General features: G+C 42.5%; 1 protein-coding gene across 5 annotated transcripts in view; it reads right to left on the reverse strand.

The window, feature by feature from the left end:
- Positions 1-23,377, reverse strand: part of SLC4A4 (solute carrier family 4 member 4) — a 227,988-nt gene that overhangs the window by 8,842 nt on the left and 195,769 nt on the right. For all 5 annotated transcript variants that reach the window (XM_042812002.1, XM_042812001.1, XM_042812003.1 and 2 more), the window contains 9 exons: positions 22,466-22,536; positions 18,044-18,232; positions 15,947-16,060; positions 15,215-15,376; positions 10,274-10,452; positions 8,842-8,914; positions 4,748-4,816; positions 2,946-3,119; positions 223-384 (listed from right to left, as the gene is read on the reverse strand). In XM_042812002.1, the coding sequence (XP_042667936.1) occupies positions 223-384; positions 2,946-3,119; positions 4,748-4,816; positions 8,842-8,914; positions 10,274-10,452; positions 15,215-15,376; positions 15,947-16,060; positions 18,044-18,232; positions 22,466-22,536 (1,193 nt within the window). The remainder of the gene's footprint in view (positions 1-222; positions 385-2,945; positions 3,120-4,747; positions 4,817-8,841; positions 8,915-10,273; positions 10,453-15,214; positions 15,377-15,946; positions 16,061-18,043; positions 18,233-22,465; positions 22,537-23,377) is intronic.

The following is a 23,377-nucleotide window of genomic DNA, read 5'->3' on the forward strand; positions in this document are numbered from 1 at the left end:
TGGGCTCACTTGTGGAAAGTGTGATCACATTTTTGGTAATGCAAGTTCCAGCTACCACAGGCTGCGGATGCCTGGAAAAGGGAAGGCAGTGTTGAAAAGGTTTTGTTTGGGGCTCATTTGCTGCACCAGGTAGGGACTGTGCTGGTTTGCTTCAAAAGAGGATGGGGAAACCACCATCCCCAGAGTACTTTTTTTTTTAAAAAAAAAAGAGAAGTTCCTTACATCCTCATTGTCACTGTCCAGACTGCCCTTCTTCTTTTTCTTCTTCTTCTCATCCTCTTTCTTTTTCTTATCCTTTTCTGGAATGACGTCATCAAGAAAACTTAAGTCATGCTGGGAGAAGAGGTAGTCCATGGCTTTTCTGACTGCTACAAGTGCCAAGATCTGAAAAGGCAGGGAGAGACTTTTCACTTGGACACATTTTTGACTGGAAGCATTCTGTGCATACCTGTTCATGCTACTTTTTAATTCCTAACACTTGAATTTTGGTTGTAACAGAACATATAGAGAACAAAGTTATTGAGATATTTCAGTTGTTCACCTTGAAAATCTAACGAATGGAACTGGGTCAGGCCTCAAGCAGCAGTATTTCATATCAGATTAAACAGAAGCAACATACAGGAACAGTAATGTAATCACTTACTGCTTTTGTAAAGGCAGAAGTCAGCTTTAATGTCCTGCTGACAAGTATCAGACAAAATAATTAACTAGAGAGGCCCAAAATGAGTATTTTCATCCATTTGAGGGATTCAGCTTACATATGCATGTTCACAAGGGCATCCTGAGTAATTTTCTTTACTTTTTTTTTCCTCTCACCATTTCTCCAGATAGAACAATTCTTTAAAAATTATACAGTGGTGTAGGTGTGCTTTCAGTTTTACAGTATTAAATTTGCTAGGATTGTGTTTGCAAGAAACTAAAGGAAAAGCTTTTTTCTGGGTAAGGCTGCACTCTAAAGCACTGGGGAAAAAAGTAAGGGACATGTCTGAAATGGGTGTCTACATCTATGCTGAAATTTAGCATCACCAACAGAAGCATACCAAGATTACACATACACTCTACTAAAGGGTGCAATGCAGAATGAAAGCTCAACTTGGTTATAAAAAGATGTCATCCATTCCTAGCAACAGGAGACAGATTTTAAGACAGAACAGTTTGCTCCAACTGATGAAGATCAATGGCAGAAATTATCCCTCAAAATGGATCTCAAACTTTGACTATAATTTAAGTGGGGTTCAGAAGAGAAAAATTACTCAGGGAGTGGAAAGATGCCATGGAAGCACCCATCATTATTTCACTATAAATTCCCTCTTTATTAAAAGAACTTTCTCTACAAATAAGCAGGGGGCTGGCTGTTGGTTAGGTCTTCACAGTCAGGTTGTAAGCTAATAGTCTTCCTGTTCTCAAGTGTAAAAACTGAGGTTTTATCATTAGATCCAGTCACATCTGTAAGTATAACAAACTTCAGCAAACGTGAAGATTCTCTTATGGACAAAGAGGAAATCTTCAGATCTTAAATTCAGCATTCAACAATACGATACAGCCATGAGAATGCAATGGAAAATGAGCATGCCACTGGAAACTGCTTTTAATATCTTTGTATATTTGTATATGTCCTAGCAAAAATATTTGTATGTTTTACTTTTTTCACTTGAATCAGCCTTTCTCATTTCACTAGCATCAGAGAATAAATGCCTTTGTTTTGTTTCCTGCTTTCCTTCATTTTGCTTTCTTAAATAAGCACTGGAGTTTTGTAACTGCACCCACAACTGAGATTTTACTCATTAATAAACCTGAAACTAGGGGAGATTGGGCCAATATGTAATAAGCAAGTTTCATACAGCGTTGACTTTACAGCATTCTGACCCATTTCCAAGAGAGACTGTCTCTTGGCATGCTGCTATGGCCACACTGGATCCATTTGTCTGTAAAATTACACAAAATTACTACATTAGCTGAGTCACAGGAGGGGTATGGAGGCAGAGAAGGGTCTGCTCTGTGCTCCCATACTACATACATAAACTACTCCAGTGATCAATGTAAATGGCTGCATGTTTTGGAACTTGGCCTGGTTTGGAGCCTCGTGCCAAGTGCATGTGCTAATTCCCCTTACCACTTGTTATTTCTTATTTGACATGTGCACCTAACTGTGTCTCTAGGAGTAGTAATCATCTAATTGCACAGATAGCTGTTTCACCGTTCCCCTTCCTTGATGTAGAAATACCGTATCAGACTGACTGCACAGTGTGTCTTTATGAAATAATTGTGTGATGAATTATTTATAATTCAGGATCCAAAAAATGTTTTTAACATGATTCTGACACGCATCGTTAGAAAGATAACATGCATCCTATAGATATTTTTAGCAATCTCAGATGTGAAACGTGAATCAACATCCTTGCCCTTTTACTCAATTTCCAAGAAAAAGAGAATCCCTTCCTCACTCTTGATTATGCGAATCCTTCTCTTGGCGTTTCTCTGAGCAGTGAGATCAGCCTTACCACTTCATTTGCCTTTCTCAGTTTGTGTTACTGAAAAGTATGGGAGACGTTTTCTGTACAGTACTTAGTGTGGACTGAAATAGGAAAACTCTGCACTCATTCATTCATGCAGGTCAAGGAGAAAACACAGCAAATCTAACCTTGGCAGCCAGGAGTGGTCAAAACTAACTGCACCTATCTGGCAAAAAATTAACTTTTGAAGCTTGCTTTCCCCTCCAGAGCATTTATGTAAAGGCAGCCACAGCACCTGAGAGAATGTGGAGAACATTCACCCTGTGTAATCTTACATCAGCACAATGAAGCTCTAAGTGGAGTTCTAAGGTAGGGCTTTTACAGTGAGAGGATTTGATTTGCATGGTTTGTGGGAGAGTATGCCCATGCGTGGAAGGCCCAGGCTACGGAACAGAGGAGTGACTGGAAAAGGCAAAGGAGAATATCACCTACCATGACAGGGAATATGATAGCAGCCACAGTTGACTTGAGAATCCAGAGTAGGGCTAAGCAAACCACCTGCAGAAATGTGAACAGATGGACTCTGCGCAGCGGCACGTGACGCAGATAGATAAAATCAGGCTGGTGCTTTAGAGGCATCAAGAGCAGCTTCAGACGATCCATGAACTGGATGGAAAATGGAAAAGCAACATACATATAAATGAAACACAGGATAAACAAGGAAGTGAGACAATTGCATAAATAAACTATTAAGTGAGATCTTGAATCGACTTGCTTTCCTTCCATACACATAGCACAGCATAGAAGGCAGCATGGTTCCTCTATATTGAGCAATTATTGCTTAATGCAGTGGGCAATTGAAGTTAAGCTGAAGTTAAGCTTCCACACCCACATTTGGCACCTACACAGAAACAGAAATGAAGCATTTCTCAAAGCAAGGCCTTAAGGTGCTTTTATTTTAGGGAGCAGGACTCCACGTAATCTGATGATTAATATTTAAACGAAAAAACTTAGGTGTCAGTGGAAATAGCTCTGCTGGCTTCAAAAGAACTAGACTGATCTGCTGTAGCTGGAGACAGAGGAAATTTTCTGTTGAATGTCCTGACTACGGTCAGCATTAATGCTTGGGTTACTTCTTTTAACTTCCCTGTTCCTGCCAGGAATGCTATAAAGACATTTGGTATTTAAAAGTAGTGCCTTTGTCAAATTAACTGCAAGCAGAGGTCAGCAGAGGTGAGGGCAGACGTCATGTTAACAGAGAATAGAATGCACCCAACTGAAGAAGATGGGCAGCTTTTCCGACAGTGTCCCTTGCCCATGCTGGACTGGTGGACTTGGAGTTAAACCAAAATGGAGAGTTCTCACTAAGTGAAAAACATCCTTGATCGGGGAAAATAAGTAAGCACACAGTTCAGTGACCACCTGTGCCAGAAAGCAGGGGAAATCCCCTCCAGGAGAACCAGCCCAAGGGCGAATATTACAATCCCCCCGTTGTCTCTTACCAGAACTTGGGCTTGTTGCCCATTTCTGAGACCAGATTTATCTCAAACCAGTGAATGAAAGCCTGGGCCATTTTAAAGAATACCCAAATAAACTCTCATGGTACTCACAGAACACAGAGTCTTTCCCCATTAGAGCACAACTAAACACTAGAAAGAAAGGCTACAATTAATAGGGTGCCAGAAAGCAACAAAAACACTTCCAGCTTCCTAGCGCCAATTAAAGATAGTGCACTGTGAGAAAGGCTCCTTACGTAATATTTCCCCAGTGACAAAGAAAGGGGGCTTGGCTTCCCTTCCATAGCAAACAGCAATGTTCCCACTTGTTAAGATTGCGGAATAATGCCACCATCATAAATCATGTTCTCTTGTTTTTCTTCACTCTGTAACAGATACCCCAGTAAAGGACCCAAACTATCTCAGAAGTGAGCCTAGAGCCTTTGTAAGCACACCCTGTCCTCTGTATCAGCATACTGGGGGTGAAGAAGGATCCCAGGTCTTCACATAGGCCCCCATCATTGCTTATGGGGCCAAGAGTTGGCTGCTCTCCTGCTGAGCAAATTTCTTTCCTTTAGTGTCATTCTCAAGAACAGCCAGTGTGTGGCAATATTTGTAAATAGTTCCTGCCCTGCTTGGGTTTCTTTGGAAACAAATGAGGTGACGGAGGAGAAGAGGAAGGCCAGAAAGTCCTAAGAGAAGCCTTGTAATAATTAATGATTACCATCTTCTGGGCAAGGTCCTGTGGCAAGTCTGCTCACAGATGCCAGAGCAGCCTTGGGCGCTGCGGAAGCTTACCTGCACGCCATTGAGGGACGCAACACCCATGTACAGGAAGACACCATAGAGCACAGGCATAGGAATGAACTGCAGGGGAAAAGAGCAGGAGAAACAAAGTTAGTCGCCTCCATATGTGACACAATGTTAGTGCTCAGGGAGGCATAATCCCCGACTCATGACAGATCTGAACTGTACTTTTGAATGGGTAATGTACAGTAACAGGCACAATCTTTCTGCTGTATTTTGAGAGTAGAAAGAACATCTGGATAGCAGGGCAGAGGCTGAGTGAGCCCTGTTCTCTTCCATTTCAGTGCAACTTGGAAGTCTTCCCAAGAAACAAAAGAAACAAGGACAGATAGTGCCACAGTTAGCCATCAAATTTAAGAAGAGGTGGGATAAAACATTGCAGTAAATTCCAAACTACTTTTCACCTCATAGTTTCTAATGAGACTGAAAGCAGAAGGTAGAAAAACAGAGGAAGAAAACGCATCATGGATCCTATTACACATCCAATGTCATACACAGTGGAAGTATTTCCAGAAGGGCTGATCCCTTGAATCCCAGATGAGCAATTATAGTCATGCAAAGTGAATCTCTAACTGCTCAATCTTTAAATCACACTAATCTGCTACAATTAATAAATAATGGACAATAAGTTACATTCTTCCAGAAATTGGTTTTTCAAACAACGATTTCTACTCCTTCAAGTGTTACGCACTGGTCACATGCAGGTGGAAACAGCATCCTTTGGAAATAAAGAAGGCTCAAAAGCAGTGGATATGCAGGGGTGCAGCCCCATCTCTAGGTGCCTTGCAAGGTTTAATGCAAGAGCAGCCATTGGTAACTCCACCTTCCTGCCCACTTCAGCAAATGCGACTTTAAACTTCCCCTCCTGTGCCACAGGACCAACCCAGCTACATCAGCCAGTGTCTGCATTAATCCAGGCAGCTGCAGAGGAGAAACCCTTTGTCTACAGCAGATTCCTGCATATGCTAGCAACACACACGCTTCCCCGAAAAAAATAGCTGGTCTTCCAACCCAAAGCACAGAGCCTTCTGCAAAGGCAAAAACAATTGCACAGTAGCTAAAAAGGGAGAGTGCTCTTTTTGACTAACAAAATTGTGTGCAATGAGTGTGGCACGTGAATGGAAATACTTGGGCACGAATCAAACAAGATCTGAATAAAAGCCGTTGTGCCACACTTATTTCAACCCAAAAAGAGCAGAAGGGGCTCTGCAGCTGTCTGCTCAGTGAGGGGAAGCCTTCATGTACTGACAGGCAGCTGCCACAGAATGGCAAGTGCAGCACAACCAAAGTCTCCCTGCTCAGAGCGTCACCTGGACTAATAGTAGGAATGTTTGTTTTTCAGCCTGTTTATGTAACTCATTAAAGTGGCGAATATTGTCTGTTTATTGCGTTCTCCACTACATCATTAATCGTTTACTAGGTAATAAACACAGCACCGTGCAAATTTCTGTGGAGTCCTTGATCCTGAATGCATGCATTTCACTTCACTAAAGACGCCAGTGCCATGTGTACCACGTCCTCAAAGATCAAAGCATCACTGCCTGTGTTCCTTCCTTGTCTCACTCCCTCTCATCTCCTTCAAGCTCCTTGACTGCTGCTTTATCTTTCTATTGCCGTACTGTTTGTCCCTCCTACTAGGGAAGGACGAGGAGTCAGTGAGTGGTTCACAGAGTTATGAGTACCCAAGGGATTCAATATCCTCACTAGATCTGAGGGATTAGATAAGTCAGTATCTCCTCCAGCAGGTTGAGCAGGAGGCTTTATGAGTTTGGCTTTCTAGTTCACTTACCTTGCTATCTTTTCTCCCATTCTTTCTCCCTCTCTTTCTTTTTTTTTTTTAAAAAAAGTCTAAATATTATTTCACCATTCCATTATAATTAATCCTGTAAATCATTTGTAAGAGAAACTTCAGCACATTATCCTCCAGAGTAGCAAGCAGTGCTTTCATTTTGGAAGATTATGTTTTGGCAAAGTATTCACTGGCTATGGGGTTACTGGCATGGGCACTCGGAACAAACCTGCTGCTAGCCAACAGAATTAAGAATGTATTTATAGGAAAGTGCCTGTCATTCTCCTAGCAGGGTAGAGGATGTTTTGGATGAGGTCTGTCATAGCTGAGCTGGAAAGATGAGTGACATTCAAAAACAGCACAAACAAAACACCCTCAAAAAACAAGGATGGGATTATTCTGCGAATTCCCTGTTTTATTGGGTCTGGGAGCATTAGTGTTCAATTTGCTGCTGGCGTGAGAAGGGTCAAATGTTCTGCAATACATTCTGCAAAGCAGTTGCAGGAGACCCTACCACTGGAGTTTGTTGAAGGTCCTGAAACACTGCCAGCTAATTCCTATTGGCACGTGGGCAAGGAGCACGCCAATTTATCCTCAGACATCCTCCTGTGAGGATCTTGCCCATACACATTCTTTGGAAAAGCTGAGAAGAACAACGAGGGAAGCGAGAGCAGGGGAAATAACAGAGCCTGCAGAATAGAGGAAGAGAGATCTTGCAAGGAAAGGTCACACGAACTAACAGTGTGCCTGCACGCAGCACCACTTAAGCCATCCCAGGAACAGGCAGTATCCTGCACAAGGAACAGATAAGCACGTTTTCTAGTTTCATCCTGTGATTTGATGCACCGAGGACGCATTTCTTTGTGGTTCTGTGCCAGTAAATCTCAGCTCTTGGAAAATAGCTGCCTATCTAGATTAAATGGTACGTGAGCAGCACAAGTATCCGCACACTTCAGTAAAATCACAGTAAGAAAAGATCAGGAAATTAAGAAATCACATTTTATTGCACTGCTTTCTACAGAAACATATTTTCTGTGCTGCCAAGCTGGGCATTGCTTTTGAGCAAGAAGAGGAGTGCTCTTTTAGGAGGATTCAGCCTAAAAGAATGGAAATTTGATTGTTGTGCTGGCTCTTTTTAAAAGCAGGGCAAGCTGCAGGAGCTATACACTGCTGAGGTGCATGCCTTGGCAGCCCTAATAGGCAGGGCAAAATTTCTGCTCTACGAAGGCAGTGGCAACAGTCCCAAAGATTTTTGGCCAGAACTTTATCTATGGAGTAATACTATCTGCTGTAGGCTGTGTTCATTGCCATCAGTTATGCATATTCTCTCTCATCAAAGTTACTTCCTTCCAGTGGGCACACACATGCCCCATGAGTAAAATACCAGATGAAGATTTTCATCATCCACGTGTAGAAGATCCTGAAAATCTGGTTCTGACAACTCATACCACAGAACTTACTTCCTCCTCTAGAAACAGCTTCAGGGTGAATGAGAAAGTGAGAGATATCTGCAGGCTGCATTACTCCCTCCAAAAGTAGGAACTTCAGCCCAGTCCCTCCCTCTGACACATGTTGTAGAAGCACTCTTAATTCTGCACTTGACAGCTTCTTCTGGAGCTATAAAACAAAACTGTTTTAAGGCTCCTGGAGGCCTCCTGGGAGTAAATGTGTTCTGAAAGAAGGTGCTGTGAAGTTGCATTCCTGCACCTCGCAGCAGCTCAGCATACAGAGCTCTGTGCAAAGGAACAAAGCCAGTACATAAACGCCTGGGTTTGTGCCTGTGTGTATATTTTACTATGTGCACACACGTGTACATGCAAATGTACTTTTCTGGATTACATATTCATCTGTTAATCTGTCTTTCACACAGCAACTTTGCTTCACTGCCAACCAACCTTCCATGATGTCATCAGTACGGTCTCAAAGTTTATCTGCAATATGCTTTCCTAACAACACAAGCACAGCAGGAGAATAACATCATAAAAGAAAACTTTACCATGCACACAGACGAAAAATCCTAAATTAAAATCACAGCCCTCAAAACCAACAGCCGTGAACCTTGGTACTATTCTATATATTTATAGCACACCACCACAAATACATTATTTTTTTTCCTTCCAAAAATTTACGTTTAAGCTTTCATTAAATTGAAGAGTTGCATCAGTGATTCTCAATACTTTTCCATTCTTCAGCTATGAGCCTTTTTAGAAGCACAGAAATGGTGTGACAGTTGTGGTCCTGGCCACTTGCTTGCACTTCTGTGAGCAGAAGGAAGCAGAAAAGATTACGTGCTTACCTTCAAGATAGGAGCCATAAAGACAGACACACCAGTCAGAATGAAAACAATGACTCCAGTGACTCTCTGCTCCCTGGAAGAAAAGCATTAGGTTAGCAGTATGTTTTCAGCTTTATTTCTAGTTTTGTTCCCTTCTTAGAGCATTCAAAACCTATGTAAATTCTGGCAACTCATTTTTTGCAGCCACGTTTTCAAAGCTGACTGACAATAACAAGCCAACACCTTCAGGCAGGCATCTTTATCATGACCAAGCCTCATACAGATCTTTTTTCAAGCACCAAATCAGTTTTTGTATGTTTGCTTGTTTCCCTAGCTCCATTGTTTGTGGATCAGCAGAGTGCTGCTACCAAATAATGAGGAGTGTGTTTAAATGTTAAACATTAGAAACTGTTAACCAGCAAACCAGATTCTCTGCACGGCAGCTTTCACAACATGCAAATAGGTAATAAATCATTAGCTCTCCACTCTTAAATTAGCAACATATTTCAAAGCTTGGTCACAGTATTCCGACAGATAAATGCTGTTTCTCACCGTACTGTACACTGCTCTGCACACCACGTACAAAGGGAGTTCACAATCCCCTGGTCCAGGACTTCATGGGGTGCTGGACATTTGACTTAAGAGGCACCCACAACTGCTCCCTGCATCTGAAAATGCTTTTGCAAATAGTATTTCTGAGTACTTAAAGTTAGGCCATTAAGTTTCTATTATTTGCCTAACTAAGTGATTTCCAGGAGTGCTGCTGCTCCTGTTGAAAGCACTTCAGGCCACTTAATTAAGGGCATCCAAATACAGAACAAATGGTTTGAATTAATAGAATAGATTGCTTTAGCCACAACAAGTTTAAGTCTTTTACCACTACATTTGCTAGCAAACTCCTGTCTAGTTTCCATGGATAAAGACATCTGAAGTAAATACGTCTTCTTTCTCAGACACTGGAAAACTGCTGAATCTCATAGTCAGGTTGGGAAACACAAAGAAGGATGTAGGAGATTCTTCATGAAAACACTGCAGAGCCTCGATGACACCAGACCGTAAAGCGTTGTGTAGTTAGAGGTGGCTTCAGTGTGCATGCCCAAAGTAGACAAAAATTATCTCAACTCTGAAATTAAGTTCCCTTTTCTTCCTCCCTTCACTTGCCCTCGTTCTGTACACAGACACACACATGGTAGAATGGTTTTCTTCCTTTTCAAGAAAGAGTATCTGCAGAAGGATTATGCCAGATAAGCATCTAACTAAGAGGATATATCCTCTGAAGGCAGGAAAAAAAAAAGCTGTAAGGAAGCACAGCTGATCTGAAGATTTACTGCAAATCTAAGAGCTATTTCCCCCTGAACTTCTACACATGCTCTGTTCAACGCACGACCATTTATAGTACAAACTGATCTCTGCAGGCAAACAAGGTAATAAAGGTCTATTTGGTTTGACATACCTCACTCCCAAAAACTTGGGCTGTTCTCCAGGGGCTGAAGTTTCAGTCTCCATCTTCAAGCTGTCAATATGAGCAATGGAGATCACAGTCGCAGCAACGTACCAGGGCAGACCCATAAAGGAGCAGATAATCATCAGAATGGCCACCCAGAACAAATCCAAATGATATCCAGCACCTTTCTGTGAAGGGAGACAGACAGCCTTAGCTTTAATTATTCTAAATGCATAAGGACTAGCCAAGGTTCTGGCACGGGGCAGAGGCACACCAACCAAGCAGCATTTCCTTCAGCTGTATCTTTAGTGAACTGCTTGGCTGCTCTAAGAGACAGAAGTTTTCACAAGCAATTTGCAGAGTAGGTCACACTGCTACATAAAGGATCAACTCCTGCTTCAGCAGGGGAAGCAGGTATATGATACTATTCTGGCAAGTTTTGAAAACAATATAATGGGGTTAAGCAGTAAGTATAAGAAAGTAGCAGACATGCAAGCAGTCCGGCAAAAGACCAAGCAGTGTGCAGTGTTTGGAGGTTGGGTTGGTGCAAGATAAGCCCTGCAGCCAGTCAAGTAGTTCAGTACAGTGCTACTCTTTACACAGCAGACTACGAGTTAAATATGACTGTAGAGAGGTTGTGTTCACTGGGAAGTATTAGGTGAGTTACACGTCTTACCTTGTAAACAGTATAAGCCAGTTCTCAAAATATATGTATATCTTGATTACAATGTGTTTACAGTAACCTGGAGGAGCTCTATATTGCCTCTAACAAAAGAAAAGCCACCAAAAACTGGAAACACACAAGATATATGCTATTTTTACAAGTTAAACTTTCCCAGATTTTTTTTTTTTTACATGAAATGACACAGTGACAAGAAACCAAATACCCAACACTATTCCAACTCCCTGCTGACTCCACAGTGTGTGCAAAACCAGAACTAGAACACATTTTCAGAGCATCAGACGGATAGAGAAACAAGAGTTTGGACAGGGCAAGAACGCAGAAGGGCAGTCTGTAAACAAGGGAGCAGTTTACATGGTGTGAGCAGTTATCCTGCTGATCTGCTACAAGTGCACAGGACTTCTTTTGACATTGTGGGAAGCCAGAATTTTCACCAACTGTGTGTTCATATGAGTCTAGCTCTCCACACAAACATCACTGTCAGAGTGGAGTCAACAACCACTGATGATGGAGGGGGAGAAATGCTGACCCAGGTGCTGGTGCGAGGAAAGGGACGTGTCATTCTGGACTGTGCAAGGTGTGAAATCCCCATCCAGCTGCTTTTGCTTTGCTCACTTCACTTGGTTTCTCTCTTCTCCCATATCCTGATTTGCAAAGACATGGCACACAAACAGTGTTTGTTATCTTTAGTTGGACTTGAGGTACTCTTCTGAAAGTCAGAAATTCTTCTGTATAATGGAGAATGAAGTTGTTCACAATCCCTTTCCCAGGCCTCATGTTTTCTTCCAAGTACAACAGCTCCTTCCACTTCAAGGGCTATTTCATTTGGCATCGGGAACTACAACAGCACTTTTGTGTGCCAAGTCATCTCACACTTGTGTGACAGCATGGATATGCACAGAGCTTTTAACACCCAAACCAACTTTTCATAAAACCAGACAGAAGCCTTATTTTATGAGGCAGCTGTTGTAAAATAACTCAATGCAATGACTTAATTAAGCTTACCTGAAAGCAAGCTTAGAGATATATGGTGCCTGCCAAAAAGGTAGCATTTACCATCTCCTATCTCAGAGCAAGATCTCAACTCCTATATTTAGGATACAAAGCAACTGCAGAAACTCGGTCAGGATTTCATGGTCAGTCTGAGCAATGCTGATTTTGCTGGGTACTGAAGGTACTTTCCTGAAAGCCCAACTATGCTTTCTCGGGCATACTGACAAGAGCAGCTCATAGGACTCATAACCCATCAAAATGAGAAAGCTGCCCTCATTTTTTGATTCTTTTTAGAAACCTTTGTTCTTCAGACTGATCTGAAGAGAAACTCCAGTGGAAACTGATATTGTACAGAAGTTTCTGTCAGAGGCAGACAGCAGCGCCTGCTAGCAAAACACTGGGTGAATTCACCCCTAAAAAGCTTACTCCAAATCCAGTGCACTCCTATTATTAATCTTTTTTTTAAAAATACATTAGGGGACGAACAGAAAATTCACCAGTCACAAATGCCAAGAGAAGAAGCAAAAAAACCAAACAAGACATCAAAGAATAGGATCTTCAGAAAAACACCAAAGAATTCTTTACAGTTTGATGTTTTAAAGATTAACCTTTTTTTAAACTTGTTCAATTTGATTTTATTGGAAAGAACAAATGAACCAGTCCTATGTGGTGACCTAAGAGGGAAAGCAACCCAGCTCCTCTTGAATAGTAGTCATTGTTTTCCTAATACATTCACTGCTTGCTTTGGCTGGCCAGCAGCACCCAGACGGTTACTCAGTGCCACCTTGCCAATACTTTAACAGGGCAGCAGCAGGAAAAAAAAGTCCTCCTTTGGTCCTGCAGTAGATGTGTACCAATGCACATTTTGATGCAGAGCAGCAGGAGAGGACTGGAGAACCCCCATTTAAACAAAAGCATGTTCTCACAACTGTAAGAAAGGAAGCAGGAAACAATTTTTTATATTAAACAGTACCTTGTGGGAATGTTTATACTTTCTGACTAAAAAAGTACACTCAGTGCTGATGATAGCATGAGCAGGAGTAGGGAGGTAATCCTGCCCCCGTACTCAGCATTGGTGAGGCCCCACCTCGAGTACTGTGTTCAGTTTTGGGCACCTCAGTACAGAAAGGACATTGAGGTGCTGGAGCAGGTCCAAAGAAGGGCAACAAGGCTTGTGAAGGGCTTGGAGAACAGGCCCTACAAGGAGAGACTGAAGGATCTGGGGCTGTTTAGTCTGGGGAAAAGACAGCTGAGGAGAGACCTCATTGTTCTCTTGCAATATCTGAAAGGTGCTCACAGTGAGAGTGGGGTTGATCTCTTCTCACTGGTGACAGGATGAGGGGAAATGGCCTCAAGTTGCACCAGGGTAAGTTTAGGTTGGAAATCAGGAAAAACTTCTTTACAGAAAGGGTAGTTAAGCACTGGAATAGGTTCCCCATGCCTCCCCATGGTTGAGTCACCATCTCTGGATGTGTTTAAAAACCCTTTGGATGTGATGCTCAGGAACATGATTTAGTGGAGGGTTGTTAGAATTGGGTAGTATGGTTAGGTTGTGGTTGGGCTTGATAGTCTTTAAGGTCTTTTCCAACCTGAACAATTCCATGATTCTATGTTCAGATAGTCAGAAGCTCACAACAAAAAGGCTGGGTGCCTCTTCCTCAGAAAGCATTACCTGGGGACTTCGATTTTTGTGGCCTTTCCCGGCTTTGCTGGGACAAAGCAAGCAGCAAGAAGACCAAATCATGACAGCTAAAGCATACCAAAAACTGAGGCCATGTCAATAAGAAAAAGCCACCATCACAGGAGGAAATCAGACACCAGCAGAAAGCAAGTCTGTGCCAACTGCCCTGTCTGACAGGCAGGCAGACACCTGTATTGAACCTTGCCTCCATACGTGCCTTCACTTAATAGTGTGCTTCAAGGACAGGGTAAAGATTAGCCTTCCCATGAGGAAGATGTGGGCGCAGCATTAACTTTACCTGTCCAACTCCAGATGGCATGAGACAATAGCCAGCTACTATTCCTTTTTCTGCACAACAAACCGTTCCTGTGCCCTTCTGGTCTTTCAAGTCAGTGTTAAATCACACTGATTGCCTAATGCCTACAAAGTGACCATATGCAACTTCCTCCTCTTTTTCAAGTAGGAGCCCAATGCACAGAAGAACTATATTTCCATCAGCTCTCAGTATAAATGTTGAAGTGGCGATCAAAACTATGACCCAGAACTACCTGCGTTTGGAGTGAGCCTTTGCTGTCATGGGTTAAGCCACTTGAAATGTCTGCTGTTAGCAAAAAAGGGAGAGATTTCTTTTACAGGAGTTTAATGTGTTTCAACAGAACTGACCATGCAGGGAAGGGAAAAACCCTACAGGCATGAAAACCTGTATAGCGCTGGTCTGGAAAGTTTATTTCAAAAACATTACTACATCCTGAGCTGCTACATGTCAGCGGATATAAAGCTTTAAATAACTCCAATTGTGGTTGTGCCTTTGGCATACCTACGATCTCTTCAGCTTATTTCTTGTATTTTACTGTACCATAACACCAACATAACAGCTGCCAAACGTGGGCCACCCTTTGCCATATCCATCAAAGGTGGGTTCCTGCAGTCACCCTGGCACTCAAAGCTCTCCTTTGGAGTGGCTGACAGCCACACTGATGTGCTGTGCCCAGGAAAGGCCACGACAGAGACTTTGTTCTGCTGACTGCTGGCAACACTGACCTGCAATTGCCTTACAATAAGAACAGTAACAAGGGCTTATCAGATCTTGGGAAGGTTTGCCTATTTTGATTAGATCAGAGAAGTTTTGGCCTGGAGACAATAATGCAGTGCTGTCCAAAGAAAAATCAGGTCATTGCTCAGGTTGGAGCAGAGGCACACAGGCTCTCCCAGTAACAAGCCTGAGCTGCCTATGACAGATGCTCTCTGTAGATCTATGCACACCAATGTATTTATCCTACAGTTAACTTTTGTCCTCTTTCCAGGTAATTGGTGACATAAGGGAATATTCAAGGGTATAAGCAAGGCAGGAGAGCCCACCTGTCCAGCTATTTCTGCCTCTTCCATTTATGGCTCACGCTATACCATGCTCCCTCAATTAGGCTGTCGTTTGAGTGAGATATTTACCTGGTTGATCTACTGTGCCCACCTTCTTTTTCCTTGCATGCTAAACCACACTGTGTGCTAAGCACTGCCACAGGCCCTCCTCTATCTCTAGCAAAGAAAAATCATGGGATAGCTCTTTGCATACATGCAAGTCACAAAGCACACCCACCTTGAGCTTGTGTTCCTTCCTGTTGACAATGACAGCTGTGATTTGCTGATCCATGAAGATGAGGATAGTCACCAGCAGTGCAGGGATGGCTGCTGCCAGGTACACCCACCATGGGTTCCCTCCAAAAGGTGGGATAAACCAGCCCCTCTCAGGACTGGTTGGCTTTAAAGGGAAAGAAAAGGAAAGCATGTGTTAGAGCCACAATATAGCACAGATATCATTATGCTATAAATGCACAGGGCTTTTCCTTCCAATGAACGACTAGAGACACTTAAAGTTTGTGATAATTTAATTCTCCCAATCAAAAGCAACAAAAAGTTCTTGAAAATGAAACTGCTTATTGATGGCCAGCTTTTGCAAGCTGATTAGCAGCAAGGTTACAAGAGGAGCTATGAGGAATGTGCCAGTAATGTGCCAGCTGCTCTGATCAGTTTCTCTGAAACGGCTCCAGGAATCTGAGTAAGGGAATGTCTCCGAGGTGGCTGAGCATATAACACCAGCTCTTGAGTCCTGGATATGAGAAACTATACCCAAAGGAGGTAGGACAAGCTAGGATTTAGGAGATCAGCCAACCAAAACAATGCTCATTAAAAGGATAACAGTGAAGTAAAATGGTCATTTCTAGTGAGCTAATTACTTTCCTGTTTTGAGGGCAACTGATTTTACACAGGGTAGTTGGGGGTAAAAGGGAACCTATTCCAAAAGCCATAAAATGAGTTGACAACTACATACCTTGAATTCACTTGGCACAATTAGTTTTGGTGTGTCCACACCTACCAGGGCATCTATTCCACAGAAAATCAAAATGGATAAGATAATGGCAAAGTCACTGATAAGCTTCCTGGCCTGAAACAGGAGTCAACATGGTAAGGTTAGTTAGTGCTATGAAACAGCACTTCATCCATGTCTTACATACTGTGTGAAACTCCGAGTATGCGTTTGTTGGCAATACAAAATAATCATTTCCTCTTCTGTAGAAAGTAGGGTTTACATTGTAATGTCTCATGCAATTTCAACCAAATGTGCCTTGTTACTTTCTTTTTTTTTGCCTGAGAGCCAAAGAATTAAGCCTAAATGGAAATATGAGAACAAGTCTGAGGAGAAGGATTGCCGGTTCCTTGTTTTGGCAAGTCAAACTGCCAAAGTAACATTGAGAACTATTTAACATCTTGAGAAGAATTCTGAGACAATTTAGCTTTGTTTCTTTTTCAAATAATCTTCCAAGTTTTCATTGTGATCATCCAAACTACTGAGACTTTAAGGTCAGCTTCCAACATTAACAGATATTGAATATTTATAAATGAAACTTAAAAAAAAACTTAATGACATTTTTACACGTTACTTAATAATATTTCCTTCTGTTTGCCTTCTGATTCTCATAATCGTGTTTTTCTCTGCAGGGACAGAGGCTGCTTTTTTGATACAAGTTGAGCTTCTCACATCATCTCTGGATTCCCAAGGTATGAAGCTTTAGTATAAAATACTGTGTTATGCCCAGATACTGTTCTTTCAATGGGTCTGATTTTGCAGTGCACATTAGGAAAAAAAATGAGAAAAAGAAGAAAAAAATTAAACGGAAATGACAATGGAAATAGTCATGGACTTCCCTTTAGTAGATGGGGAAACAAACTTCCATGACAGATGTGATGTTCTGTCTGAACTGCAGACTTTGAAATGGTTTTGCTTTTTGTTCAATTAGTAAATTAACCCAAAATTAACCCAAAATTAACCCAAGTAGACAACAAGAGAAATGGAGCATCTCAGTTAATCCTCTGCGTATTTTAAAGAATGCAACTCTAACGAAAACAATGGAATACAGCAATGTAAAGCTGCCGCTGGTTGGGCCCTGAAACTAAACTGGGCTGGCCCCACTGTGCTTCTCTGTAACTGTGAGCTTTTTGTGCGCGTTCCTTCTAGGCCTCCTAGGTTCACATGGTTACAGATAAATTGAGCTGCGTTTCAGGCTGGATGGAATTCATTTCTTTTTTTATTAAAAATAATAGAGGTTCAGTTATAACATAACAGAACAGTAAAAATCCTTGCAAGATAAATCTCATTGTGTTAGAATGCCAAAATGGGGGACAAACCTTACATAAACATGGCTTTTTGGCTACAAGTGGAAACCTGCTGTCTTCTTTCAGAAGAAAACTGGTGAAACCGGCAAAGGCTGAATATCTTGGAGAGGGCACAGCTGCTTGTCCACTACATTTCAAGTAAACTCCTCACAGCCAAAAGGCCTGTTAGTTTTTTTATCCACTGCCATTCTTTGTTTAACAGTTGTCATGGCAAGCTCAGTTGCAGAGACAGAATAAGCAGATGTACCTGAGAGGTGCACATAAGTTGGCTGGAAGTCTGAGCAAAACCTTGTTTAAGTCAATTCAAAGGTTATCAGGACATCCCTGATCCTAAGAGAAGATATGGAATTCCTGTTTTGAGTCCCTAGCATAACAGGTAACACTAGATGTGGAGTGTAGCAGAGTTCAATATTTTTGCAGATTTCTATTTCAGATGCTACCTGGTAACAAAAAAGATGTGTCTGTTCTCCTTTTCAGTGCAGACAACTAGCTTACCCACTTTTATTCAGTAACAAAGCAAACACTCCCTCTTCTAGCTATAAGCAGGGAAACTTTCTGACATATTAATTAATTGTCCCTTTTGGTTCCATGATATACCTTTGTTAACCAATACCATGTTTTTATTGCAACAAAAACAATCTGGTTTCCCTGGAAAGTGCCTGTCCCCATGTGACAGCTATACCAAAAGGATTGCTCATCCTTGCACTCTGAAAGAGTGAAGAAGCCAACTGCTAGTGTGAAAGGAGAGACTTACAGTGGTTGGAAAATAGCGACTAGTCTTGAATTTCTTCAGGGCCATCGAGCAGGTATAGGTGCCAAAAAAGAGGATGAAAGACATGAGGGTGATGTCAGGGACATATCCACAGTTGTTGCCCACAAGGTGTCCTCCGTATTTCAAGCACTCCTTCTTTGTCAGAGACGACCAGTCGATGGTGGTGTTGTACTGCAGAAAAAAGAACATTTCCATGAAGCCATGCTCACATAAGCACTGCCCATGCCAGAGCAGGCACAGAGACAGAGCATCAGGAAAAAAGTAGGAAAGTAAAAGGAAGCATGGTGCAGAAGCTAAAAATTTCTGTGCTTGTGGGCAAGCAAAATGGATTTTAATTCAGAGAGAGGATGGTGTTACCTTTGAACTTAAGACAGTCTAAGGCCTTGGAAGGAAGACCTTTGGCTTAGGTAGTAAATCAAAGGTAAAAACTAAGCTCTCTGTTGCAACTCTTCATATAGCAACTTTATATACAAAGGATGGACGAAGCTCCTTTCCATCATACTTTCAACCATGAGCGCTCACTGTACAGGCTGACCACCAAACCCAACCACTGCCAGCTTCAGGGATATATTTCAGTTCCCACTATGGGGCTCCCCAGCCCATCCTGATTTGAATAGTTCATTACTAATGATGACTTCTACTGCACAGACAGGAAGACACTACTCGCATTTCATATTTCATCATGGAATCCAGAGCTGCGCAGGGCATGCTAGATGATCATGTTTCCTAATGCTTATGGTGAAGCAGAGCCAGAGAAAGGGTCTTTACCTACCCCTGCACCTGTATAATTCATAATAGTGTCAGTGTAGTGGAGGAGGACAGCAAATACAAATCCACAAGAGAGCAAGAATTTAAACATGCATAAAGCACTGAGCTCACGAGGCTACTCTAGGTGTGCACAGAGCACATGGTCTTAAGGGAGATTGGGAATGCACAATACACACGCTTAACACACAGGAAGTTTAAAATAAATCCAAGTACCTAAAAAATTCTGCATATCTGACAAGTTTTGGAATCACATTGTCTCTACTGCTCTGTTTCCGCATGAAAACCCAGAGGAAGGAAATAATAGTCCCAGGAACCATAACATAGAGAATTAATATTTAAATTAAAACAACTACAACAAAATACCTCACGGTGAATAAATAGAGAGAAGAGAGTCTTTTACTCCAAATATTTTAGCTGTAGAAAAATTATGATGAAGGTGAACACAGACCAATTCAGGCTGACATGCAATTTACCAGAAGAATGATGTTCTTTACAGAAAACAGTACAATACAAAATACGCTGTTGCTTAGAAAGAAAATTTTCATCTAGGGAGTTGAGCAAAGTTACATTCCAAGTCTTCAAAATACTTAAGATTCTTGCTGAAGACTAAAGCTTCATGGCCTCATGTCCTACCTATTAGTATCTTGTTCATATGGGTGTACTGAAAAAATACATCATGTGTGCCTCCAAACATGGGATGATGTTCAAGCGTTCTGAAGATACATGTAATAAATTACAATTTCTTCAGCAGATTTTGTGAACTCAAGGAGCTCTAGCTAAACTGAGGCATGACTGTGCTGATGGTGATAGCAGCAGGAGGTGGGAGGGAGAAGAAAACAACAACAGAAAAAACAGCTGCGTGTTCTTGTTTGAAAAAGTAATGATACATTTGCTCTCTCAGCATTCTGTCTCTCTGTGACACGAAGCAGCAGCAATTTGTCCTACATCAGTGGGGTTTCTGTAGGTCTGCCCTGACTGTTAGCTTCTGGACCACAGCAGAGGGTGAGTGGAGATGAGAAAACCCAAATTTTGGGGGCAAATTTTGTACACCATGCATTTGCATGCATACCCCCCCAGAGTTTGTATGGGAACTGTTCAGTCACAGCCACATTGAGCACTTGGGGAAAAGACTTGGTCAGCCCTGGGAGCACAGGTGAAGACAAGAAGGGGTGGAGCCTGGCTGCAACCTCTCTTAGACCCCATTTAAGGGCTGACTGCCACAGGGGAAGGATCTTTCTGGAAATCCTTCTTTGAGGAAGCTTTCCCCTGAAAACCTAGAATCTTCTGATACAGGTGAGCAATCTTCTTCCCTTCCTTTATAGTATCTTTCTGTTGTACCAGTCCTTCTGTCTTCATACCTTTGTTGTAATGCCTTTCCCATCGTATTGATCTGTCCTATTGCTATGGAGTTAAACCACTATGACTTCTGCTTTTCAAGCTACAGAAATAAACTCCTGAGTTTTCAATAGTTAAAATTACTGTTTGGAATACCAAAGAGCAGAAAGAATGGGGTATCCCTTTTCCCTCAAATCTACTACCTGTATGCATCAGTGGTCCCTCCTGGAAGTGTTCACAGCCACTCAACCATTTGACTGGTAGTGGATTTCAGACTGTTGGCTGTACCAAAAGGCAGAACAGAAACAAAGGGCTAACTGGCAGATGTAAAATAGGTGGAGGACTCCAGGACTAGCTGGGGCTCACTTCCCCAGCATGGATCAGGGCTAAAGCAGGAGAGTTCAGATATGGGGACAGCATACACTCCCCCCCACCCCCAGCACTTTGCAGCATCAGCCAAAGAGATACAATTGAGTCTGATGGGAGCTGCCTCTGGGCCTGCTGGGTGGCAGGAATGATGTCACAAAACAGGGCTCTGGGGGAGAAGGGCTGAGATTACTGTTCCAGCAAATGACAGTCTGGAAACGCAACTTGTTGGGTTCTTTTCTTGACTCCAGGTCTGAGTTGAGTTCTTTGCCTTCCTCTAATGTGTGCATCCCATCTCCTGAGACTGAAAATCAAATGCTAAATACATAAATAACATGAACAGTTTTTCTTGTTAATGAAACAGAAGTGGCAACTGGCACTCTCCTCTTGACAGGTGGATTTAAGCATCCTGATGGCTGGCATTGTATCAGAGCTCGGGGCTGCTCATCACTTCCCCAAGTGTTATTTTGTGTGACGGGCAGCTGAACAATTAGGCCCTGACTTGCAGCCCTTCCAGAAGCAGTGAACTCAGACGCTCAGGGAAGCACAGCAAATTGACAGAGGTGGGGCAGTGAGGAAGGCAAGGAGCAGGAAAGAGCACACGTGGCGCAGCATGGCCATCAGAAGACCTTGCTTCTGTTTCCTCACTCTGCTACCAGCCCCTTAGAGACCTTGGGGGATGCCCTTTCCTTCAGGTTTGTGCCTCACTTCTGTTGCTTGGAGTGTCATGTACAGCACATCCACGTCAAAAGGCCCAGCAGGAGGAGAAGGCTACCTGGTGCCACACAGAGAGAGCAACATCCTACAAGAAATGCAGACAGGGAGGATCTGTGTGCTTCAGCACAAAGTTACTACTCTGCCTCTTAACCTCCTATGCATAAAACACAGAAATATCTGAACCCATCAAGATCTGGTCCTTTCTCATCATCATCCACAGCTTGCCAGAAAAACAAAAAACAAAACAGGATCGAAGACCGGGCCTTCCAGAGGAATGGCTGGCTACAACTCTACTATCATTGCTGCCCTGGCCACAATGAAATCTGCACACAGGGAGCCTACTGATCCCTAGGGAGGGCCATTCACCTCCTGACAGCACACACAGCTTCCCACAGCAATGAAGAGGCTGCCATGCACAAGGAATTGCTGATATCCAGTTGTGCACATGGTATTCTGTATGCAGTACTACAATAAATCCCTGAAGGATGAAGTGCAGTAGAAATTTCTTACGGTGTTTGATGGAAAATTGGTAGCTTTGGTGTGAGGATGTGAGATCAATTGCTGCTCTATTTGTATGGCACAGCAGAAACACATGGCCCTTACAGCCTTTAAAAACTACATAGTCCCTGTCTTTGCAAAGGTGTATTCCGAGACAGATAAGTACAATACAAAGTGGGGAAATGAAATACATCAGGGAAACAGGCAGCAAATTTCCAGGCAAACTACAGAGAAGCCCACAAACTGCACTTGAAAGCAATGTCACTGGAAAGAATAACTGAAATAAAACCAAGGTGTAAACTGCTGGCTCTGTCATACCACAGGAAGGAGAGCAGAGCTAGGAGCCGCCAGCGGTTTCAACCATGCAAGTTTTTTTTTTTTTTTTTTTTTTTTTACGTCAGTGCACTGGAAAGTCACAGTCACAAATGGCCAGGTTATAGGAGGACATGTTCCAAAATGAAGGTTGGAACAGCACTGCTAGAATGAATACCTATTCTAATTTCCACCATTTTGAGATTAGTGGTTGATTAATTAAAAAAAAACCAAACAACAATAGCAGGAGTTGCTTCTTTGGCTCTTGTGGCTGGTCTGCTGCTTCAATACTGCTGCTCTGCAGAGTGAAAGTATGAGCCATGGAAGGATGCTAGCCCCCATCTCTTTCACAGCCACCAAACCCCACACCAGTGTTTTCAAGCCTGCCTTCCTGGAAGCCTCACTTACCATCTCAGCAGAGGAATAGAATGGCCCCTCAGCTGACGACACAGTTGTTCTGTTAAAAAATGAGCTATTATCTGCAAAAGAGAACAGAAGAAAGAACACTGAGAGCATGGTGCCAGAACAGCAAAAAAGAAAAACAAATAGGTTTGTCAGTTATGTCCTCCTCTATTATTTAGGTTTTTAAGTCTTTTATGACTGGTAACACTATGGAAGTTTTACTAAAATACCATACAGAGCACATTGGTTTAACTGGGGAAAGAACAAGTGCATGTGACTTTTATACTGAAATATAACAGGTAGGCCTAGATAACTACTAGAATGCCACTAACCACAGGCAGCCTTTCCAGGCCTCTGTAACAGCTCATGATTCTTGCCAGGCCATCAATTTTGTCATGCTTGGAAGCATTACCACAGATTTTGCCGCTGGCATCTTCCTTGCACTGGCACCAACCCCCTTCTGTACAGAAGTGCCTGCATACCCCAAGTGCGTAGGGAGTTTTACCCCTGAAACCAGCACCTGAGAGTGTAAAATTGAACCAAACTGTAAGCCATGCTGCAAGGATGGAACTGAGCCTGGACAGTGATGCACCTCTGTTCTGGAGACAGGAAGTCTGAGAAGAGGTAGTAGTTAAGTGTTTTTTACAGTGTATTGTGCTCTTTTTCTGACATCTCCAACTGAATCAAAACCCTCTCCATACATTTCATAGATCAGGTAGAAAGCTTTTCGTATTGAGAAGCTCGTCTACTCTGAGCACATTCAAGAAGAGAAATTCAGTAAGTCATTGCACTGAAGGAGCTATTGAGATCTTTCTATGTTCAAGCACACAGCCTTTATGTTTTGTCAGATGCTCCAGCCTCAGAGGGCCTCACTGTCTGTTGCATTCCTTCCTGGTTCCACAGGAACACTCCTCTTTT

This window comes from Centrocercus urophasianus, unplaced genomic scaffold (assembly GCF_019232065.1).
Source record: "Centrocercus urophasianus isolate 14NV4802_14NV808 unplaced genomic scaffold, USGS_Curo_1.0 seq_13, whole genome shotgun sequence".
NCBI classification, from domain to species: Eukaryota; Metazoa; Chordata; class Aves; order Galliformes; family Phasianidae; genus Centrocercus; species Centrocercus urophasianus.